This window comes from Acanthisitta chloris, unplaced genomic scaffold, assembly GCF_000695815.1.
Source record: "Acanthisitta chloris isolate BGI_N310 unplaced genomic scaffold, ASM69581v1 scaffold14170, whole genome shotgun sequence".
In the NCBI taxonomy this organism is placed as follows: domain Eukaryota; kingdom Metazoa; phylum Chordata; class Aves; order Passeriformes; family Acanthisittidae; genus Acanthisitta; species Acanthisitta chloris.
This window is the reverse complement of record NW_008652315.1, coordinates 49,435-67,837: the sequence shown is the minus strand read 5'-3', so window position 1 is coordinate 67,837 and position 18,403 is coordinate 49,435. Positions and strand designations below refer to the sequence as shown.

Below are 18,403 nucleotides of genomic sequence, written 5' to 3'. Positions count from 1 at the left end.
GTTCAGCAGTTTACTCTTTGGGCCCATCTCTTAGAACCTCTGTTTTTGAATCAGCTGCCTCCATGGTGGTGTGGTCAGCTCTCTTCTGTTTTGCATGTGCTTGCTTTCTGGTATCTTGACTTTCACCCATGCTACAATTACTAAGCTTAAGAAGATCAGCAAAGTGTCTGCTTCCTACAGCCTTCAGAAGCCTACTCTTAAATCAACCATTTCTCTAGACATTTCTTTAACTACTTGTTATTTGCTCTTCTGAGGAGAAGGAGGGAACATAATAGTAAATATGTCACTACAAGTTCAGTGACAATTGTTAAAAGCTGCAGACACAAACTAGTCCTGAAGCAAGTGGGAGTATTTGAGTGAATCCTGGGCATAAAAAAAGCCTCCAAAAAGAATGTTGCTATAAATTTGTTAGTGAAGTGAGCTTGTGGATGAGGGAGGGGCAGCTAAGTTTGTACTGTTTGATCTTGTGAGGCTACAATGTGTGTCAAATGGCATTTCTTCAGCAGTGAAAAGAACAAAGTTATGCACACAGTACACCCCACAGGTGTGTAGCTGTGCATAGGCATGTACCATGCCATTTTTCATTAGCACATTACTGCTTTCACATTTTTTTGTGGCAGAGCAAATATCAGAGGGGAGTGCCCCATTGAGCAAGAAGCAGTGTATTTAAGTACATTACATGCAGCCTTAAGGCTTTTAAAAATAAAAGTATGAACTTTGAGGTTTTGCAAGAAAGTTTTTCTGCTTCCTTTTTTTGGCCTTGCATTTATGAGCAGACTTCCTTTATTAACTTATTCCCAATTATTTCAGAATTGTTTCCACCTCATGTTATTAAATTTGCAGAAGATAAAAATTTCTGCTCAGAAATGTGTTGAGAGCATAAAGTATGTTTTATTGCATATTTGAAGAGGTAGCAAAACTTTCAATCCCTTTATCATGGAGAAGTACCACTTGCAGGACAAAAAATACCTTTGAATTCATTTTCTGTGGTCTATGAATAATTTTGGATTGTTTTAAAAGGTATATATTCATTTGTAGATTTCCAAGTGTTATTGGACTTGTTCGGTCTTTATCCAGGAAAAGGTTCCTTATCTGTGCTCTATACTTTCTTTTCCATTTTGGAATAAGCACATTACCCTTATTTTTAACAGTATTATTTTACCCTCCCAAAAAAGATAGAAAAAAATCAGAATCTTATGTTCTCCTCACACATTTTCAGCATCCTGTGCTCTGAATTTTTGATGTGGTTGGTGATACGTTCTCCCTCTGTAACTATGTGGAAAAGCATAAACAGGAAACAATCTTGAAACATCTGCTGTCATAATTTCTGTCTTGTATTTTGCCTCCTCTTTGGCTGAAAGAAGACCTACAAGGGAGCTGGGGAAGGACTCTTTATTAGGAACTGCAATGATAGGACAAGGGGTAGTGGGTTCAAACTGAAGGAGGGGAAGTTCAGGTTAGATATTATAAATAAGCTTTTTACTGTAAGGGTAGTGAGACACTGGAACAGGTTGCTCAGGGAAGTAGTGGCTGCCCCAGCCCTGTATAGAAACGGTGTGTATCAACATATTGCAAATAATTTTCATGGGAGTTTGTTGAGAAGATCTGCAAATCTGGGAGGTGGTTGGGACTAGATGATCTGTAAGATACATTCCAACCCCTAAAATTCTATGATTCAATGACTAGTTTTTGATGCCACATCATATTCTTACAGGATTGGACCCAGGATGAAGCTGTCCTGGAGGAGCTGACTCAAAAGGTTGCTCAGGAGCACCGAAATCACAGGTAAACTTGACATGTTAAAGTTTGGATTATTTTTTTTAGCATTATCATCCTTCTAGTATTTTCCTGCCTCCCTATGCTTTCCTGGCCATGTTAAACTAGCCTGTCTTCATGTTACTATTACGCTCTGTCTCACTGGTGTTTTAATTAGTCTATCACAAAAGATTATCTGCCTCTTATAAATGCAAAATGGCCGAGGAACTTAATCCCAAATAAACAAGCATTTGCTCCATTTGTCATGGAGAAGACATAGTATGGTGTTACCAGTTAATGAGCCAGGAGTGTGTGCATTAGTACTTTAGTACAAACACCTTCTTTGTGACCAGACTTTTTTCTTGATGTTTGGGTGTTTGAGTGGTGGAGGTATTCAATCCTCTAGAGTGCTGTTCTTGGAAGAATGGCAGTGCCCATATGTAATATGCAATAGGAATATTATGTGAAGGATGCAGAAATCCCCATTATAAGACAGAAAGTGTTTGTAAAAGGAGAAACACCAATCTCTGAATCTAAGGATGGTCTCAGTCTGAGTTTCAATGCAAGCCTGGGCCTTTGATGCAACCAAAGGGATACTTCCAAGCCAGTCATGAAGAGGTCTGGTTCTGTTGTCTCTGCCACGGGCCTCTTGTGTGATCTTGGTTAACTCACAGACTTGAAAGGAAAGATTTCCCACCAGCTGTGCTCTTTAGTGCTATTTCTGCAACACAAAGAGCAAATACTTCCTCTCACTTCAGCAGGTAGATCAGATTCCACCTCCTTTCACTCCCTCTTTCTTCCAAGTATTTGTTAGGTTCTTATATATCTGTTTGCAAGCTGTGGTAAGGAGGAGCAAAGAGGAGAAACTTTAATAGTGGCCTTCTTTTGGAGCAACCTGCAATCTATTCTGACCTGCTTCTGAGAACTGAAATCTGTCTGAATTCCTGAGCTGTGACAGGAGCATGTGTAGACACGTGTGTAGAAGTTTTAATCTGGTTTGTTCTCTCTTATGAAAGAGAATGCGTTCACCATTTGAATTTAGTGCTGTGTTTTTTTGAACAGCCAGCTTGAAAAATGTAGGTCTTTCCTTTTAAGTCATTTTAAGAAGTTTCAGCGGCCATGTATACTATTCAGACAAATTAGAACCCCTATGGCTCAAATCATCCATCCAAAACTAGCCACTACCTGATGCAATGGTCTCATGGTTTAATAATGCCTGGAAAAAGATTTGATGTGTGCAGAAGAAACTGAATAATGTGATCAGTTCAGTTTCTTCCTCCTGTAATTTGAACTGTACTTTGTACGTTACCTTAGTGACATTGAGTAAAATTCCCCTGCTTTCTAATTATCATCCCACTGTTGAAAGTTAACTGTGTTGCATGTTTCTAGGCAGCATCTCCAAAGTGTCTGCTCAAGTGGTTTGTGAAACTCCCATTTTTTCACTAATATTTTTTTGTGTGCATGTAATAGTGAACCATTTGCTGCCTGTTATTCTATTTGCAGTGGCATTACAGCAGCAGAGGCTGAGCTAATGTACATCAATGAAGTGGAACGTCTAGATGGGTTTGGACAGGAAATTTTCCCTGTGAAGGTATGTTGGTGTATATTATAAAGCAACCCCTGAATCAAACAGTGCAGAAGTCTGCATCAACCTTTAAAATGTGTGCAAGTCATGTTTGTCCAAAAGAGACAGGACTTGTTTCACTGTTCCCAAGGGTGAAATGACTTCTGGTAGTTTGAATGGACATTACAGCATGAGGGTTTCTTCTTAGGCATGTCATGTTACTTCTCTTCCATGAAAATCCTTGGCATAGAACAGGTTGCTCACTTGGGAAACAGATGCTTCTTGCTTCTCTTTTGAGTGCTGTGGAAGAGTGTCTGGGGCAAATGAACCTCAGCTCTAGTCTTCTTGAACAGGACAGGAAAATGAGACCTTTTTGTGTCTTTCTAAGTATTACTTACCAAGCATTAGCTTCACCTTACCTTAGAATCTTACATGTGCACACAGGTCCTCCACAAATTTATAATTAAGGGGGAATTTCAAGGATTATTTTATATTCGTAGTCATTTGCCCTTTACTATAGGCTTCTTTCTGCCATGGATAGTCTGGATGTCTGGCCTTATGGAGCATGTATGCCATGATAAAGTTGTGCTGAGAAACTGAAAAATGCTGTTCCCACATGACCCATTTCTCTTTGGAAACTAAACCAGCCACCATAAGTAGTGGACTGCAAGTGGTTTTTTTTACTAGTTAAAGATAATTTGGAGTTAAAAAAGAAACACAGGAGTTTTAAAAACACACACAAAACAAAAAAAACCCATTCTGCTGAAGTCAAAATTGATCCTTTGAAGCCAATCTCAGAAGTGGCCTGAATGTGAGGAGCTGTAATGGCCAAAAACCTTCTACCAACAACAAAAATTATGGAATGTTTATCACCAATTAATGAAATCAATACTTTCCTCAAATTAATTTGGAATAATGCTGCACACCACTATGAAAGATTTCTGCATTGCAAATGTCAGTAGAAATTATTGCATGTCAGTATGCTAAGTATGAACAGTGGACTGGGTGCTCTGCAAAATTGCAGGAGTGTTAGTCTTGTGTCAAAGAGCAGTGTGATGGCCTTGGAGACAAACAGAACTGCATTCCAAGGGAAAAATGAAATATTCCCCGTTTTCACCTGTTAGAAAACCCTATTAGAAATACATTTTTTTTCTATATAGGCATTTGTGTGTATACACATATGAACATATATATGTATATGTAGGTGTACATATACATTTTTGCCAGCATCTTCCTAATCTTTTTGCTTTCTAAAGCTGCCTCTTGCACAAGGCAGAAGAATGTGTAGTCCTCTAATCAGAATAAACTGAAGATTGTGCGCAGAACTGTGGAAGAATCTGGCAGATGCAGCGCAAAGTCAATGCAAAATTGGCATCCATCATTTGTTTGCAGAAGGCCTAGCACTTAGTAGTTAAAAACAGGCATAGATACTCTATTGTTGCTTTCTGAGGACCAAGTGCAGCAAGGCCAGAAGAACAGTTCTAATCTGATCTCTTAAAATGCAGGGGCACCTCTTGGTTTCTACAATGTGCTCATGCATAGTGCATTAACTTCTCTCATATCCTTTCCTCTAGCAATTCTTCATAACCACACTCTTTGTGTTAGCATGTTTTCTATTTACCACTTAAAAGTCTGAATCATTTACTCTATATGTAGCTGAGGAGGAGCTGGTTTTGTTGATAAATGTAGAAAAACCTCTTTGTCAACAGTATTAAGCTTTTGTAGCAAAAGTGTTTTTAAGAAAACTAATTGCAAAATGAAACAGGAGACATGGGTAGGTGCAAAACCAACAGGACTTCTTAAAAACAATGCAAGAACAGTGGACTCTGTGGTGTGTGCATTTGAGTATTTAAACCAACAACTGAAAATCAATGGAGGACATATCTGTACAGAGATACAAGTACTTTTTTGGGTGACATGCCACGCTTAAGCATGAAGGGTTGAGCTTTTTGAGGGATTCCATCTGCAGGTGTGGTGTTCTGAAATCTCTACATGTTTTAACAGATAACTAGACAAATACTATGAATCTGAGAGAGGACTCTTGCTTTTGGTAATCATATGGGCTCTAGATAGCTATAATCACAATGATAGGCAATGTGGAGTATTATACAACGAATGCCAGGGCTACATGGTGTTTGATAAAAGAGAATCTTGAGATTATTTAGCCTTCATCTGTTCTCACTGATCTACAGAGTGAATCCACTTAAGTGCTAACTGCTTTGAAATAATGAAAATCAGAGTCCAATAGAGCAGAAAAATATAGGTTAGTCATGGGTTAGTCCTGCATTCATGCTGAAGAAGGGCTTCTCTTTGCTAGTTCAGCATTCATTCCTATACATATATTGACCAGTTTCTTTGTTAAACTATATATTTATTATCCTTTCTGTGCAGGATAATCATGGAAATGACATACACCTTGGTATTTTCTTCATGGGAGTCTTCACAAAAAACAGAATTGGAAGGACAACTGTGATTTATAGGTAAAAGCAAGGGTCTGCTGTATTTAAAGTGAGTTTCTTTCCAGAGGTCTGTGTGTGGGATTTTTTCCATACTTGCATATGTGACTTCAGCAGTGCCAATCCTCTAACTAAGGAGTAGTCACCTCACTGTTTTCAGCATTGGCCTCTTGGCCATAAGAGATGAGATAAAGAATAACTTCTGATGTCTTTGAATAGGTTTTATGGCAAGAAAGATGTACTTGTCTGTCATGTATCTTGTTCTACTTAGAAGGCTTTGATCCCTTTTCTTTTCTTGCTTTTGTCTGTGTCTTTGATGCTTCTGAATGCAAATCTGTTAAACCTTACGGTTAGCAGCCTAGGAGCTCAATGTTTCTGAAAATCATATTTAGGTGCCCCACTAAAAAAAAGTTGAACTTTCTCATTCTGTAATTTTGAAAATCCTGATTCTGTCACTTGCTTGTTTCTTCTGCAGTTTATTTTGGTTATTAGGAATCACTTAAGCCTTTTGATTAACTCTCTTTGGTGGATTTTGTTACTTGTTGTCAAAGTTTGTTCTGTGTAAAAATGTTGCTAGAAATCTCCATTATTCAGGGAAGGATAAAGTTTCACTTGTTCTTCTTTGCTACTGTTCTGGTGGGTATTTTGGTTACTGTTGCTGTTAACTTGAAGTAGATTTTTTACTAGGCCCTGTTATTAGAGTATGAATTTATTGCAACCAAAATAATTGTGTTTTTCAAGGTACACTGATTTTCAGTCAGTATCTAAGGCTTATATCAAATTTAAGCTGGAATGCTGGGTAATTTTTTTTGCCTTAAAAAGCTTTTCAGTGGTCAGCTTATTTTTAACATCCCTTATGTTAGGGCTCCCTTTTCCACATAGCTGATGTTTTTCATGTTTAATTTTGAGAAGAAATCAGACAGTCCTTTAACTGGGTCAGGTGACAAAACCAAGAAGTTTCTTTACACATAGAAATAATAGTTGGTGCTGGGATCCTTATACTTTGGAAATAGCACTTCAAGCATCCTGCCATGACATGAAGAGGAATGTGTGCTGCAAACAGAACAAACAAGTCCTTTCCGTCCCCGTGGATTGCATGCAATGTACGCAAATGTCTGTCAGCTATTTGTAAGAAGATTATAACTCTGATCTTGGGCAACCTGACAATTACTTGGGGAAAAAAAAAAGATTGCAAACATAAAACCAGAGTATTAACGTGGTATGCATAGCCTACATAACCATGTTGTCAACTTAACCTTCTTTAGCAAGAATTGGCAATGGATGAAAGTCGGAAACAGCATTTGGAGAGGAATGACACTTGAAAAAATATAATTCTATTCCACATGGCTGCAATCAATCAGTTCAAAAATGCCACAGTTCAGTAAAATGTTTATCATTAACGTATTTTCAACGTGTCAGCTATTATGAGTCTTCAAATTGGTGCTTTTAAAAGAGAGCTTTTAACTCTCCTGCCTTGGGTTAAGAGCTGAATATCTTTTCTCCTTTAATCAGAGCTTGACTTCTTTATTTTCCTGACCATGTTTCTTCACCAAACACCTACTGAAAAGCTTTCCCATAAAACAAGACCGATGTTAAATAATGGGTTCTTAATGTCTTTGTGAAAAGTTTGAATGTATGTGTTGGCAAACTCTACTGCATTTTTTTACTCTGCAGGTGGAATGACATTGGGAATATAGCTCATAACAAGTCTTCGATTGTTCTTGAGTTGATCAGCAAAGAAGAGAATGTGCTCTTTCACACAGTAAGCAAAAGATCTGATCAGTGTCATCAAGAAAACTATGTGTATTAAAATAAACCTTTAAAATTCCAGTTTCCCAAAGGGACTACTTGCATAACACCACCCCCCTCACAGTTCACATCTTACTTTATGCAGAGAGTGAAATTAACTTTATTTAGGTATCAATATGTGTTCTCTTCCAAGCATACCAAAGTATACTATGCTGGGAAGCCTGCAAAAAACTGAAGTGTTTGTTGGACGAAACATTCACAGTGCCTCTCTCTTTCATGCTGGCATAAATACAGCAGCATAAGCGGTTGTAGAAACTGGGCAGAAGTTACCATGTGTGCACATACTGGAACTCAGAGGGCTGTGGTGCTGTTCTGTGCTATTTAAAACCACTCCACATTTCTCTGAACCGAGGCCAGTATAGGAACTGGACCGGCAAGCTTGAGCCATTTTTTTGTTGTTGTCCCTCCTACTATGACTTAGCAGCAAAGTGTCAGCAAGTAAAGGCACGCCAATGTATTTCAGTAATTCAATGCCTTGAATACTCTTGAGTGCACTAGACCTGTTCATGGCAGCCAGATTCTGTACATGGTGGACCTTACCAAGTGTTACTGCAATTGGATTTTTAAAACTCTTCTTTGTCACTTCTTGGTAAGGATAGCAAAATAAACAATGTATTTCTCCCTATTTTTTTCTTGTGTTTAAAGGATGATCTTGAAAATGCCAAATATATTTCACGTCTGTTTGCATCAAGACACAAGTTTTACAAGCAGAACAAAATCTGCACAGAGTGAGTATTCATTCTTCATAGGTGTCTTCTGACACCCTGCTTTGGAATTGCTCTGAGTTTTGGCATGTCTGGTTTTGTTTGATTATTTTTTTTTCCTAGTTACTTGTGTCAGTTATTCTTTTCCCTTTTCCCCCTTTATTTTTTCTTATTTTGTTTTAACCAACAGCAAGAACAGATGATTGAGAATAAAATTTCATTCTGAGCCCCGTGAGGCTTGATGCTCCCCAAGCAGCCAAATCCTACAGAGTTGTACTGAATCCCTTGGTCTCTGCCATTCATAACACAGAGTATCAGTAAAAACTGGAGTGAAAGGTGACATATGTTATCATGTCAAAATATGAGTTGCAGCAGCAGATGCACTACCCATCTAGCAGCTAAGAGTGGTGGAAAGCACAGGTTGTCATCTTCTAATTTGGGCAGTATAATTTATCTGCCTCTTACACATGCCAAATGAGGGAGGACACCTGGGTGCATTAATCTGCATAGCAGCACTAGCACAATGCAGCAGATATTGTAAATCTGAAGCTGAAGTCTCCTTTAGGCTCTGCTTTGAGTACTTTTCGTAGGAACTGGGCTTGAGCTAGTCCTCTCACACAGGTGGATACATTCTAACTGAAGGAGGAATTAATTAGGCTTTAGTTACAAGTCAAAAGTCTGTTTGTTAGCTAAGATATTTCATTTACACCAACACACAGCATTTTTTAGATTGAGATAAATTTATCTTTCAAAAGGTTAGAGTTTTGAGAAATTTTTGTGAGGTGCTGGGTGTGTATAGCAGAGAACATTAAATTCTTGTGGAACTTTATCATCTAGTTAACTGAAGAGATATGAAGAAGTCCTGTCTCTAGGAACAACTCTAGTTAGAGCTGGACATCCCATCTGTTTGGCTGGGTAATGCCATCTGTTGGAAAATAAAGCCAAAATGATGAAGGGAAGATTGTAAGGTCTAGCTTTCTAATACTATGTGTGCACACATTATATTAACATATGGTGAGTTACAGCTATGGAGAGTCCACTGAGGTGAACTGCTTAGAGTGATCTTTTCACTTACAGAAAAGAGATGTTGATTAGATTTCACAATGTGCTCACAGCTCTTGGGAGGTGAGTGGAAGACCAGAAAAGATGTTTCTTAGAAGCATATAATGTATTTCAGTAGTCCCAATACTAAATTCAATTTTAATGGAACGAGAGGGATTAAATTCAAAGGAAGCTCGTGGTTATCTTCTCTGTGACAGTCAAAAAGAAAGCAAAATCTCATTGTCTGTCATCTCAGAATATTTCCCCTTTGAAGCTGTATATTGGGGTCAACAGAGAGAACTACTCTGTTACCATTCATAATCCAGGCTGCAGAAGCAATAGCTTTTGATCACGTTTCTCTCTAAACACTGAGCCATAAGTATGTGGGTACCATGAACTGGGAGTACATAGCAGCTTCATATACAACTCACAATTGTTTGGACTAATAAAGACAGGGAATGGCATGAGGTCACTGAGAGAAATAACTAGAGTTTAAATATTTTTGCCATTAGAACTGCTCTCCTTACCACAGTCTCATGTGGCATTAGCTTCCGTGTTATAGAGCCGCAGATATTGATAACAGCATATGCCAATGTGTGTTTTCTAGCCAAATAATTTTCCTGCCCTCTGTGTTAAAATGATAGTTGTTTGTTTTCCTGTGTGCCTTTCCTCTAATCACACATAACATCATTCACCAGATCAGAAACTGTAAGAGGACAAATTCCACCTTTCCTCTCTTCACGTAAGCACTATATTTCTACCTCCTTCAACCTGTTTCTTTCCCTTCCTCATATTTTTTTTCCTCCTACACTCCTTGTTCCTTCCACTGCACCTGGCTACTCTAACATTGTACGTAGCTCTGTTAGTGTTGTCTAACCAGTTGCTTTTTCTTTTTCTCCTGATCTGTGTGCATTGCTTTGGAGTGCTTGCTAAGAATTTCATAAAATTGTCATTGTTTTAATGTTCACCTTAAGTCACCTGAAACTGTGCCTGTGTGCCATGTCAGTTTTTATTGCTTAAGAGACTTGTTTGACTCATTTTTAAACCAGAATTTTTCTTTCTTGTGGTTCCAAGGTTAATGAACAGAAGGCATGTATAGTTTGGAACTGGAATACTTCCTGTATTTAGAAAAGAACCTGAATTATTTTCATTTATTCATATTTCTAAAAATCTCATTAATGAGCAATACTTACAGATTCTTCATGTCTTGTTTTTCCCATTCATTCTTGACTCAGAATTGAAATATTTCATATTTCTAGTATTTATCCTTTTCTTCCACAGACAATCAAGTTCTCCTCCCCCTATCCGACGACGACCCACCTGGAGTAGGTCATCTTTGGTATGTGTCACAGTAAGGTCTTTCAGAATGTCTATACCAGTTCTAAAGGCATGAGGCATTGCGTAAGGAAAACTGTTCTAAATTTCAAATAAGTGCATTAACTCATTTCTTGTAGGCAATATGATTGGAATGAGTTTCAAGGGTGTGGCTGCCCAGGTTGATTAGTTTAACTGGATAATATCACCACTGAGTATTAAAAATTACAGCCTTCAAGGCATTTCATTTTTATTTGCCCTGCAGAAACTGAGCATCTTTTCTACTGGATCGAGGTTATTTCAATATGTAGAGAAAATAATCCTCTGGAAAGAATTTCAAGTGTCTTGTGCTGTATAGTCATCAAAACCTAGTCATTGCATAATGTTCCATTTCACATTTCTTCCATTCCTCATGTTTTTGTATAAAGACTACTTAAAATTTACCAGCATCTTAGGTTAAGGGCCTATTTTCTGTATGAAGTTACTGTTAATTTAAGTTAAATTATTATCATCAATAAGGATTGAGATTCAGAATTTTTCTTACATTGTTTATTTTCCATTTAAGTAATCTCCAAAAAAGCTATCAACAAAACTGGGTAATATTTTCCTGAAACGTTTACCAAAAATACCCACATGTGGGAGTGTCTTTTTTCTAAGTCAGCCCCAAGGATAATTTTTTTGATTAAACTTTACATCTAGTATGTCAATATTTCTTATTTTTATTTAACAGATTCTGAGTTACTGTAACAGCAGCACTGTTGGTTACTTAGATAGAGGACTGTATTATTTTTATGCAGGTTACCAGTTTTCATGTGTGATATAGGTTAAACCTGCTTTGTAGACCTTTCCAGAGTGTAAACTCCATCACTGCACGGCAGAAAACTCGTGTGCAGAACTGTTTTCTTGATGTATCCCCACGATGAAGTTATAGCTTGTGAAAATATTCCAAAATTAAGCTTAAGTGGGTACTGATATTAGGATAGCTTTCTATTTGCAGCTTTCAGCACGTTTTCCTGTGTGCATACACATGATTCATTAGATTTAAAAGTTGCATTCTGTGTTTCCCAGCCACTGGCTGGAAAGCTGTTGTAGCTGCCTCCAGATTTCTTTGTCCTTCCATTCTTAGTATGTTTCTAAGAGGCCATCATGTGATACACAGACTGTGTATTACATTCTCTGAGGCATATTTACTGTATTTTTGGTATCTACTAGTGTTTGATCACTGGAAGTGGCTATGAAAAACTGAAGATGAAGAAATGAACTGTGTTTTGCACTCGTATGCTATGGCCTCAGATATACCACAAGGCAAAAAAGAGAGCTGCCTTCTATATTATGTATGAAAAATGGAAATGTGCTTTTTCAAAGGAAAAACAAATCCTGCTGCCTCTATGTTTTGAACATAAGCGTGCAGACAGCTAAAAAAACCCCAAAGTCTCATGAAGAACAAGAGCAGGAACTCATGCTCATCAATCAAAAAGTGAACTGGGCTGCTGACTGCTCACAGTGAACTTTTAACTGCCTTTTCCACAATTGTTCTCTTAACTTGTTGCAACAGTTCTCTTTGGGAGGGAAAATAGCCCTCCTGCCTGTTGTCTACACGGTACATGCCTTCCTACACCTACCTATTAATTTGTCTTGTATGGCAGTAAATCAGTAGGCAGAAATGGGAAGTGAAGTTGAATCTTTGGAGTAAAACTCTGCCACTTCACTAAAGATCATTGTCACTGCTTTCGGATTAAGACCTTTAATATGGTTTTGGCATCATGGTGAACCTGTATTTTATTAACTACAAATTTAGACTCATTTTATGCTGTCTTTTTTTCCTGTCAGGCCAACCAGTGATGCTGGTTTTCCAGCAACACCCCCTTACTGTAGGAGATCTTAATATAATATGTTTAATTAGCTGATTTTTTAAAAAAATCCAAGTGATCCTTAATTTGGATATTGAGATTCTGTAGACCTCAGAGTTCTCCTCTTCCATCAGAAGAGGAGATGGGCCTTCAAAAACATTTTCTTGCAGATACCTTTCATAATATCTATCACAAAGACAGCTGCTCCAGATGTATACATTCCCAGTAGAAGTCACTTCTCTTTCCTTGCCCTTTTCCTCTGCCCTCCATTTGCTAGGCTTTCCAACATCTTCGTTAGTTCCAGGCTCAGCTCTGCTGCCCAGGTTGTCAGCAGCAAGCTCCTTGGCCCAGATTGTTCAGCAAGATTAGGGTTTTATAGCCTTGGAAGTAATTGCTGTGACAGAAATATCTATTATCATTTTCCAGCTCTGGCCTAACACAGGCATTTTGTATGCAAAACTCATAAGTGAGCTCAGTTTCTTTGAATCTTGTTCTTTCTCACACTTTACATAGAAAATGTAAACTTAACCCCTTTACCATCCTCTCTTCACTAGAAAAATTGCATGGTGCTCATTTGGTAGGTTATTTGGTGCTTCTTTTTGCCTTGGGCATCCACAGTATTCCTTAATATTTTGAGCTACTTGAATCAGCCTGGATGAAAAGACTTTATCCTGCTGTTAAGGAAGATACATTCATGAGACAGGAGTGTCTTCATCCTCTTTCTGTTTACTTCATGTATTGAAGTATGTTTTCATCAACTTTGCTCAGTGACACCAGACAGGACATTGCAGTGCAGATGGCAAAATGCAATTGCAAAGCACACCAATGGACGAAGCTGGTGAATATGGTATCAGCTGTGATTTATTCTTCTCCAAATGATCCTGCTGATTTAATTCTGAATTGTCCCCCCTGAAATTTGTGTTAAAAAGCTTGCTCCAGTGCAGATTATTGGAGGAAATCTCCAATTCATTATCTGGAGAATCCAATGTTCGTGTAATTTGCAGAGTTATTATAAGTCCATGTGTGCTCCTATTGCTTGTTCTTCTTGAATTTGTTCCATCCTCTGCTTTTGTAGTGATTAGGTGCCTGTTTTGTTTGGGTTTAATTCTTCTAGGCCAAGGGCTTTTAATAAATGTTTGAAAAGTTTTAAGAGAGCTGGAAGTCTGGATGTTGTTTTCTGAAGTGGGTGAGCTTAAAGGAGTCTTAACTGGTCAGCTTTGGGCTCTGTAACAAAATTTAGCAAACAATTTACAAGAAGTTATTCTCTCTTCTACAAAGAGCTGCCAAGCCACGTGTCGTTGGCTGGGTAAGAAAGAGCAGTATTCAGTGAATAGGGCATAGAACCATTTTTCCTGTTTCAGCTGCAAAAATTGTAGCAAATGAAGTTCTAATGCCTTTTTTTTTCTTATGCTTTTATTTCAGCCAAGACATCCTTTTATACTGCCTCCTATGCATGTCCAGTGTGGAGAACACTACACTGAAACACATAATTCACAAGGTACTTACAGCATATTTTTTTTCCTTTAATGGGCTTCAATTTTATGTGTATGCAAAGAAACTCCTAACCCTTATGTCTACGTTTCTAATGCCATCATGATCAAATGGGAGCTGCTGTTGCAGGAGCACTAGCAGTTTTATAGTTAACGTTGCAGTAAGAGTCTCTTTTAAGTCCAGTTTAGATTTTCAAATTTCTCTAAAATATCTGTGCATGATTATATGGACCTTAAACTTGGTACTCCAGTTCAGTGAGCTGAAAAAATAATTCCTAAAGGAAGTATGATGGCTGTACTCAAAGGCAGTGCCAGCTGGAACAGCGAGAGAAACTGAGTGAGGGGAAAAGGAGACAGCAAATACCTTTTACTGTAGGAGAAATCATAGAGTCCTGCTCATGAACCTGTATCTTTAGATAATTCTTTCTGCCGATTTTTCACCAACATCTGCCTGCATTATTTTGCTTTATGGATGTAAGGGGGGTTAACTATTTTTGCTCTCATGTTTGACGAATAAATTCTGTAAGAGGTTGTACCAGGTTACTCTGATCAAGGCTGGGAACTGAGCCCAACTCCTGAACACCTTAAGTCTCACACCCTTAACCCCACCCCACCTTTTGGAATACATATAGCTAGCTCTGTTAGGCTTGCATTCTTTGCCATTCATGAGAGATACAGTTGAAGTGCTCTCACCAGCAGAGAAGCTTTCAGTCATACTTGATAGCATTTTGTAGTTTTGGTGGTCTGACTGATTTTAAGGTAGAATTTGGTAAGTTTTGAAATGAGCCATTCAGTATAGTTCCTTGCATAGAGTAGACTTAGCAGCTACTACTGTTTTCCTGTGAAGGTGAGGCTCTGAAGGATATTCTCAATTTTGAAAGAATTGTAAAGTTCTCTTAGTTTTACTGCAGACTTCTCTGTATTGTCAAAACATTAGCTGATTTCAGAGTTTTTGGAGCCGTTACTCTTTTTTTATGAGATTTTCTGTACTGACAGTCTGGCAGCGCAGTAAAGTTGTGATCCGGGACATGATCTTTACTGTCTTAATTTCCTCTCAAATATGCTTTGCTTGAAGTGCTTAATATTCTTTAGTGCATCTGTAGGTTGATTTAGATTTTGTTGCTGTTGTGAGGTTTTTTCTTTTTTTTTTATTCCCGTCAACCTTGATCACCCTACTGTGTTATACTTCAGATCGCCAAAACTGTTGATTGGTCTGAAGTAGGATTTCTAGTTGCACAATTTTTGCTGCTTTGAGTCACAGGCAGCAGTGTATCAAAAGAAAACACAAGAGAACTTTTAGGATAACCATATGCTAGCACAACTTGATTTCTAAGGTGTCAGCAGCAGTGAACCTTTCCAGGATGCTGATGGAGGAGGTGCTCCTTTGTTCTTTCTTGTCACCTCAGGCAAAATACTTCCTCTCTTCCCTTTCATGTCTCCCACAAGGATCTGATCTACCATATTTTCCTAACTGTTGGGAGTGTTTACATGAGTACCTTTGTTTTTAGTTCTATTTCAATGACTCAGGGATGCTCCCATGACCAAAAGTTCCCTCCACTTGTACACTAAGCTGCCTCTGTATTCACTGGTGCAGACTGCATTTGAAGTTTTGTTAACATTGAATGAGTCCTTGGATGTTAACACTGTCAGAATTTCTGTCTCTCCTGTACACAGATAGCATTTTCCATGGAAATGAAGAAACTTTCTACTGTAGGTCTCAGACCAGTTTGGATAGGTGTCCAATGGACTTCAGCTACTTGAATGGTAATGGACCCAATGGGAGTGTATGCAGTGCCCACAGCATGAACTCCCTCAATCGCTCACAGAACTTCATCCAGGCATCTCCAATGTCCTCAAATCTGAGCATCCCTGGAAGTGACATCATGAGAGCAGACTATATTCCCAGCCACAGACATAGTGCAATCATAGTACCATCTTACCGGCCAACTCCAGATTATGAAACTGTCATGAGGCAAATGAAGAGAGGGGTGATCCAGATGGATAGCCAAAGCCAGTCTTTAAGGAATCTCAATATTGGAAACACACATGCTTATAACCAGCCAGAAGACCTAGTTTACAGTCAGCCTGAGATTCGAGAGAGACATCCTTACACAATTACGTACAGGCCCCAGGGTGGTGGCTATAACAAGCCTGTCACCCCATCTGACCAAATAAACCCTAATAATGCTGCTCAAAATACGACAGCAGCCAGTGCCATATCCCACACCGTCAGCACCCCTGAACTGGCTAACATGCAGCTGCAGAGCAGCCAGAGTTACAACACCACTCACATGTTAAAGAACTATCTCTTCAGACCCCCACCTCCATACCCACGCCCACGTCCTGCCACCAGCACGCCGGACCTGGCAAGCCACCGGCACAAGTATGTCAGTGGCAGCAGTCCCGACCTGGTCACTCGTAAAGTTCAGCTCTCAGTAAAAACCTTCCAAGAGGACAGCTCGCCAGTCATCCGCCAGTCGCTGCAGGAGGTCAGTGAGCCCCTCATGGCAGTGAAGCATCATGCAGCTGTGAACAAGCGCCACAGTTTGGAGGTCATCAGCAATATGGTACGTGGTATAGAAGCCATGGCATTAAAAACTTTAAATGCCCCTCTGCCGCGCAGAGGAGGTTTGCGGGAGCAGGTGCAGCCAGAAGAGTCGGTTCAGATGGGGCATGAAGTTCAGCCGGTTCCTCAGTTTCATCACAAAAAGACAATCTCTGATGCCACGATGCTGATACACAGCAGTGAAAGCGAAGAGGAAGAAGAAACCCCAGAATCACGGATAGCAGCCCTCCATGAGAACATGGAATACAGTGCTCAGCTGCAAGCTGCCTTGGCTAGAATACCAAATAAACCTCCTCCGGAGTATCCTGGGCCTCGTAAAAGTGTCAGCAATGGAGCCCTAAGGCAGGACCACATTAGCATTTCTGTGGCTGTAGCCAGGGCCAAGGCCATGAGGCCAGGGCCTTCCAAAGCCATCAGTGTCTCTCGAACTGATCAAATGGCAATAAATGGGTCTTCGCTTGGGCCCTCTATCTCGGAGCCTGACCTCACCAGTGTGAAGGAGAGGGTCAAGAAAGAACCAGTCAAGGAAAGGCCTGTGTCTGAAATGTTTTCTATCGAGGACAGCATTATAGAAAGAGAAATCATGATGAGGGTAAGTGACTCCCGCTGTTGCTGCGGCTTCTTGGAAATTAGCAATCACATAGGTCAGTTTCCATACCAGAAGACTGTTGGGTCAGTAAACCATGGGGAACGTGTGGGTGGGAAGTTGTGGATTTTCTTAAAGTTGCGAAATGTGATATTAAGTGCCACATACAATTTGGTTTTGTGGGTCTCTATGGCCACCAAGAGGGCTGATCCTATGCACTGCTTTTGGGTTTGTCTGCTTCCTCAGCTGTGGCTCTTTGGCTGCTGGCCAGGTCCACATCTGACCCAGCTGAGGATGCCGCTGCCCTGGCAGCAGTGCTGGCTTGAGGTGGGTGGCAGGGCATGCAGCCAGTGACGTGACTAGGAGGCTGACCACGAAGCCCCTCTCAGTGCCTGCTCCCCTTCTGTCTGTACAGCAATCCAGGCCCTGCAGATCTGAGTGTCTGAAATGTGTTTGCAGGGGTGGGTGGGAGGTTGTGCTTTGGTGCTAGCATTTTATTCTTTCTTTGTAGAGATGTTAAGTATCACATAATATATAACATAATGGGAACCTTTGATTTTTTTTAAAATTATCTTTAATTCTCTTTCCTGCCACTTTATGTAACAGAGTTACCTGAATAAAACCTTGGTAGCTCTAGAATATGGATTGTTGGTTTTGCCAGTAACGTAGGATCCAGACATCTAAATACAGAAGCAGCAGATAGAGAGGTTGTGTGGTTAAGGATCTGGATTGTTTATTTCTTTAAAAATGCACTCTAGCTTGAGCAGTAGGGTCCTGTTACATTTTCATTGAATTTAGAATAAAAAGTATCTAAAGGCTTCAGTGTGCTATGAGCAATGACAGAAATATGAGGGGTGCTTATCACTTAGTACTTGATGTCATGCTGTGAGTACAACTGCAGTCACAGAAAGCAAAACATGTGCTGTAGTTCTTTTTTTCAGCATTGAGGTCTGAAACAAAAGCAATCCTTGAAACACATTAATTTATCAGGTATCTAAATGGTCCAGAGCAGAGAAGAGTTTGTAATGTACTAGGTCAATAACTAGTTAGTTTTAAATACTGCTGTATATTTAGAGACATTTTCTAAATGTATTTAAGTGTCATAGAATCATAGAATCAATCTGGTTGGAAGAGACCTCAAAGATCATTGAGTCCAACCCTACCATGGTTACTAGACCATGGCACAAAGTGCCACATCCAGTCTCATCTTGAAAACCTCCAGGAATGGTGAACCCACCACCTCATGGGCAGCCCATTCCAATGTCTGA

The 18,403-nt window shown here is 39.4% G+C and overlaps 1 protein-coding gene across 1 annotated transcript in view; it reads left to right on the top strand.

Moving 5' to 3' along the window:
* The window catches only part of PTPN14 (protein tyrosine phosphatase, non-receptor type 14), a 40,023-nt gene that overhangs the window by 6,050 nt on the left and 15,570 nt on the right, over positions 1-18,403 (top strand). The window contains exons 4-11 of the mRNA XM_009076932.1: positions 1,715-1,785; positions 3,259-3,346; positions 5,711-5,799; positions 7,450-7,537; positions 8,230-8,312; positions 10,611-10,668; positions 13,916-13,991; positions 15,658-17,141. Coding sequence (XP_009075180.1) covers positions 1,715-1,785; positions 3,259-3,346; positions 5,711-5,799; positions 7,450-7,537; positions 8,230-8,312; positions 10,611-10,668; positions 13,916-13,991; positions 15,658-17,141 — 2,037 coding nt within the window. The remainder of the gene's footprint in view (positions 1-1,714; positions 1,786-3,258; positions 3,347-5,710; positions 5,800-7,449; positions 7,538-8,229; positions 8,313-10,610; positions 10,669-13,915; positions 13,992-15,657; positions 17,142-18,403) is intronic.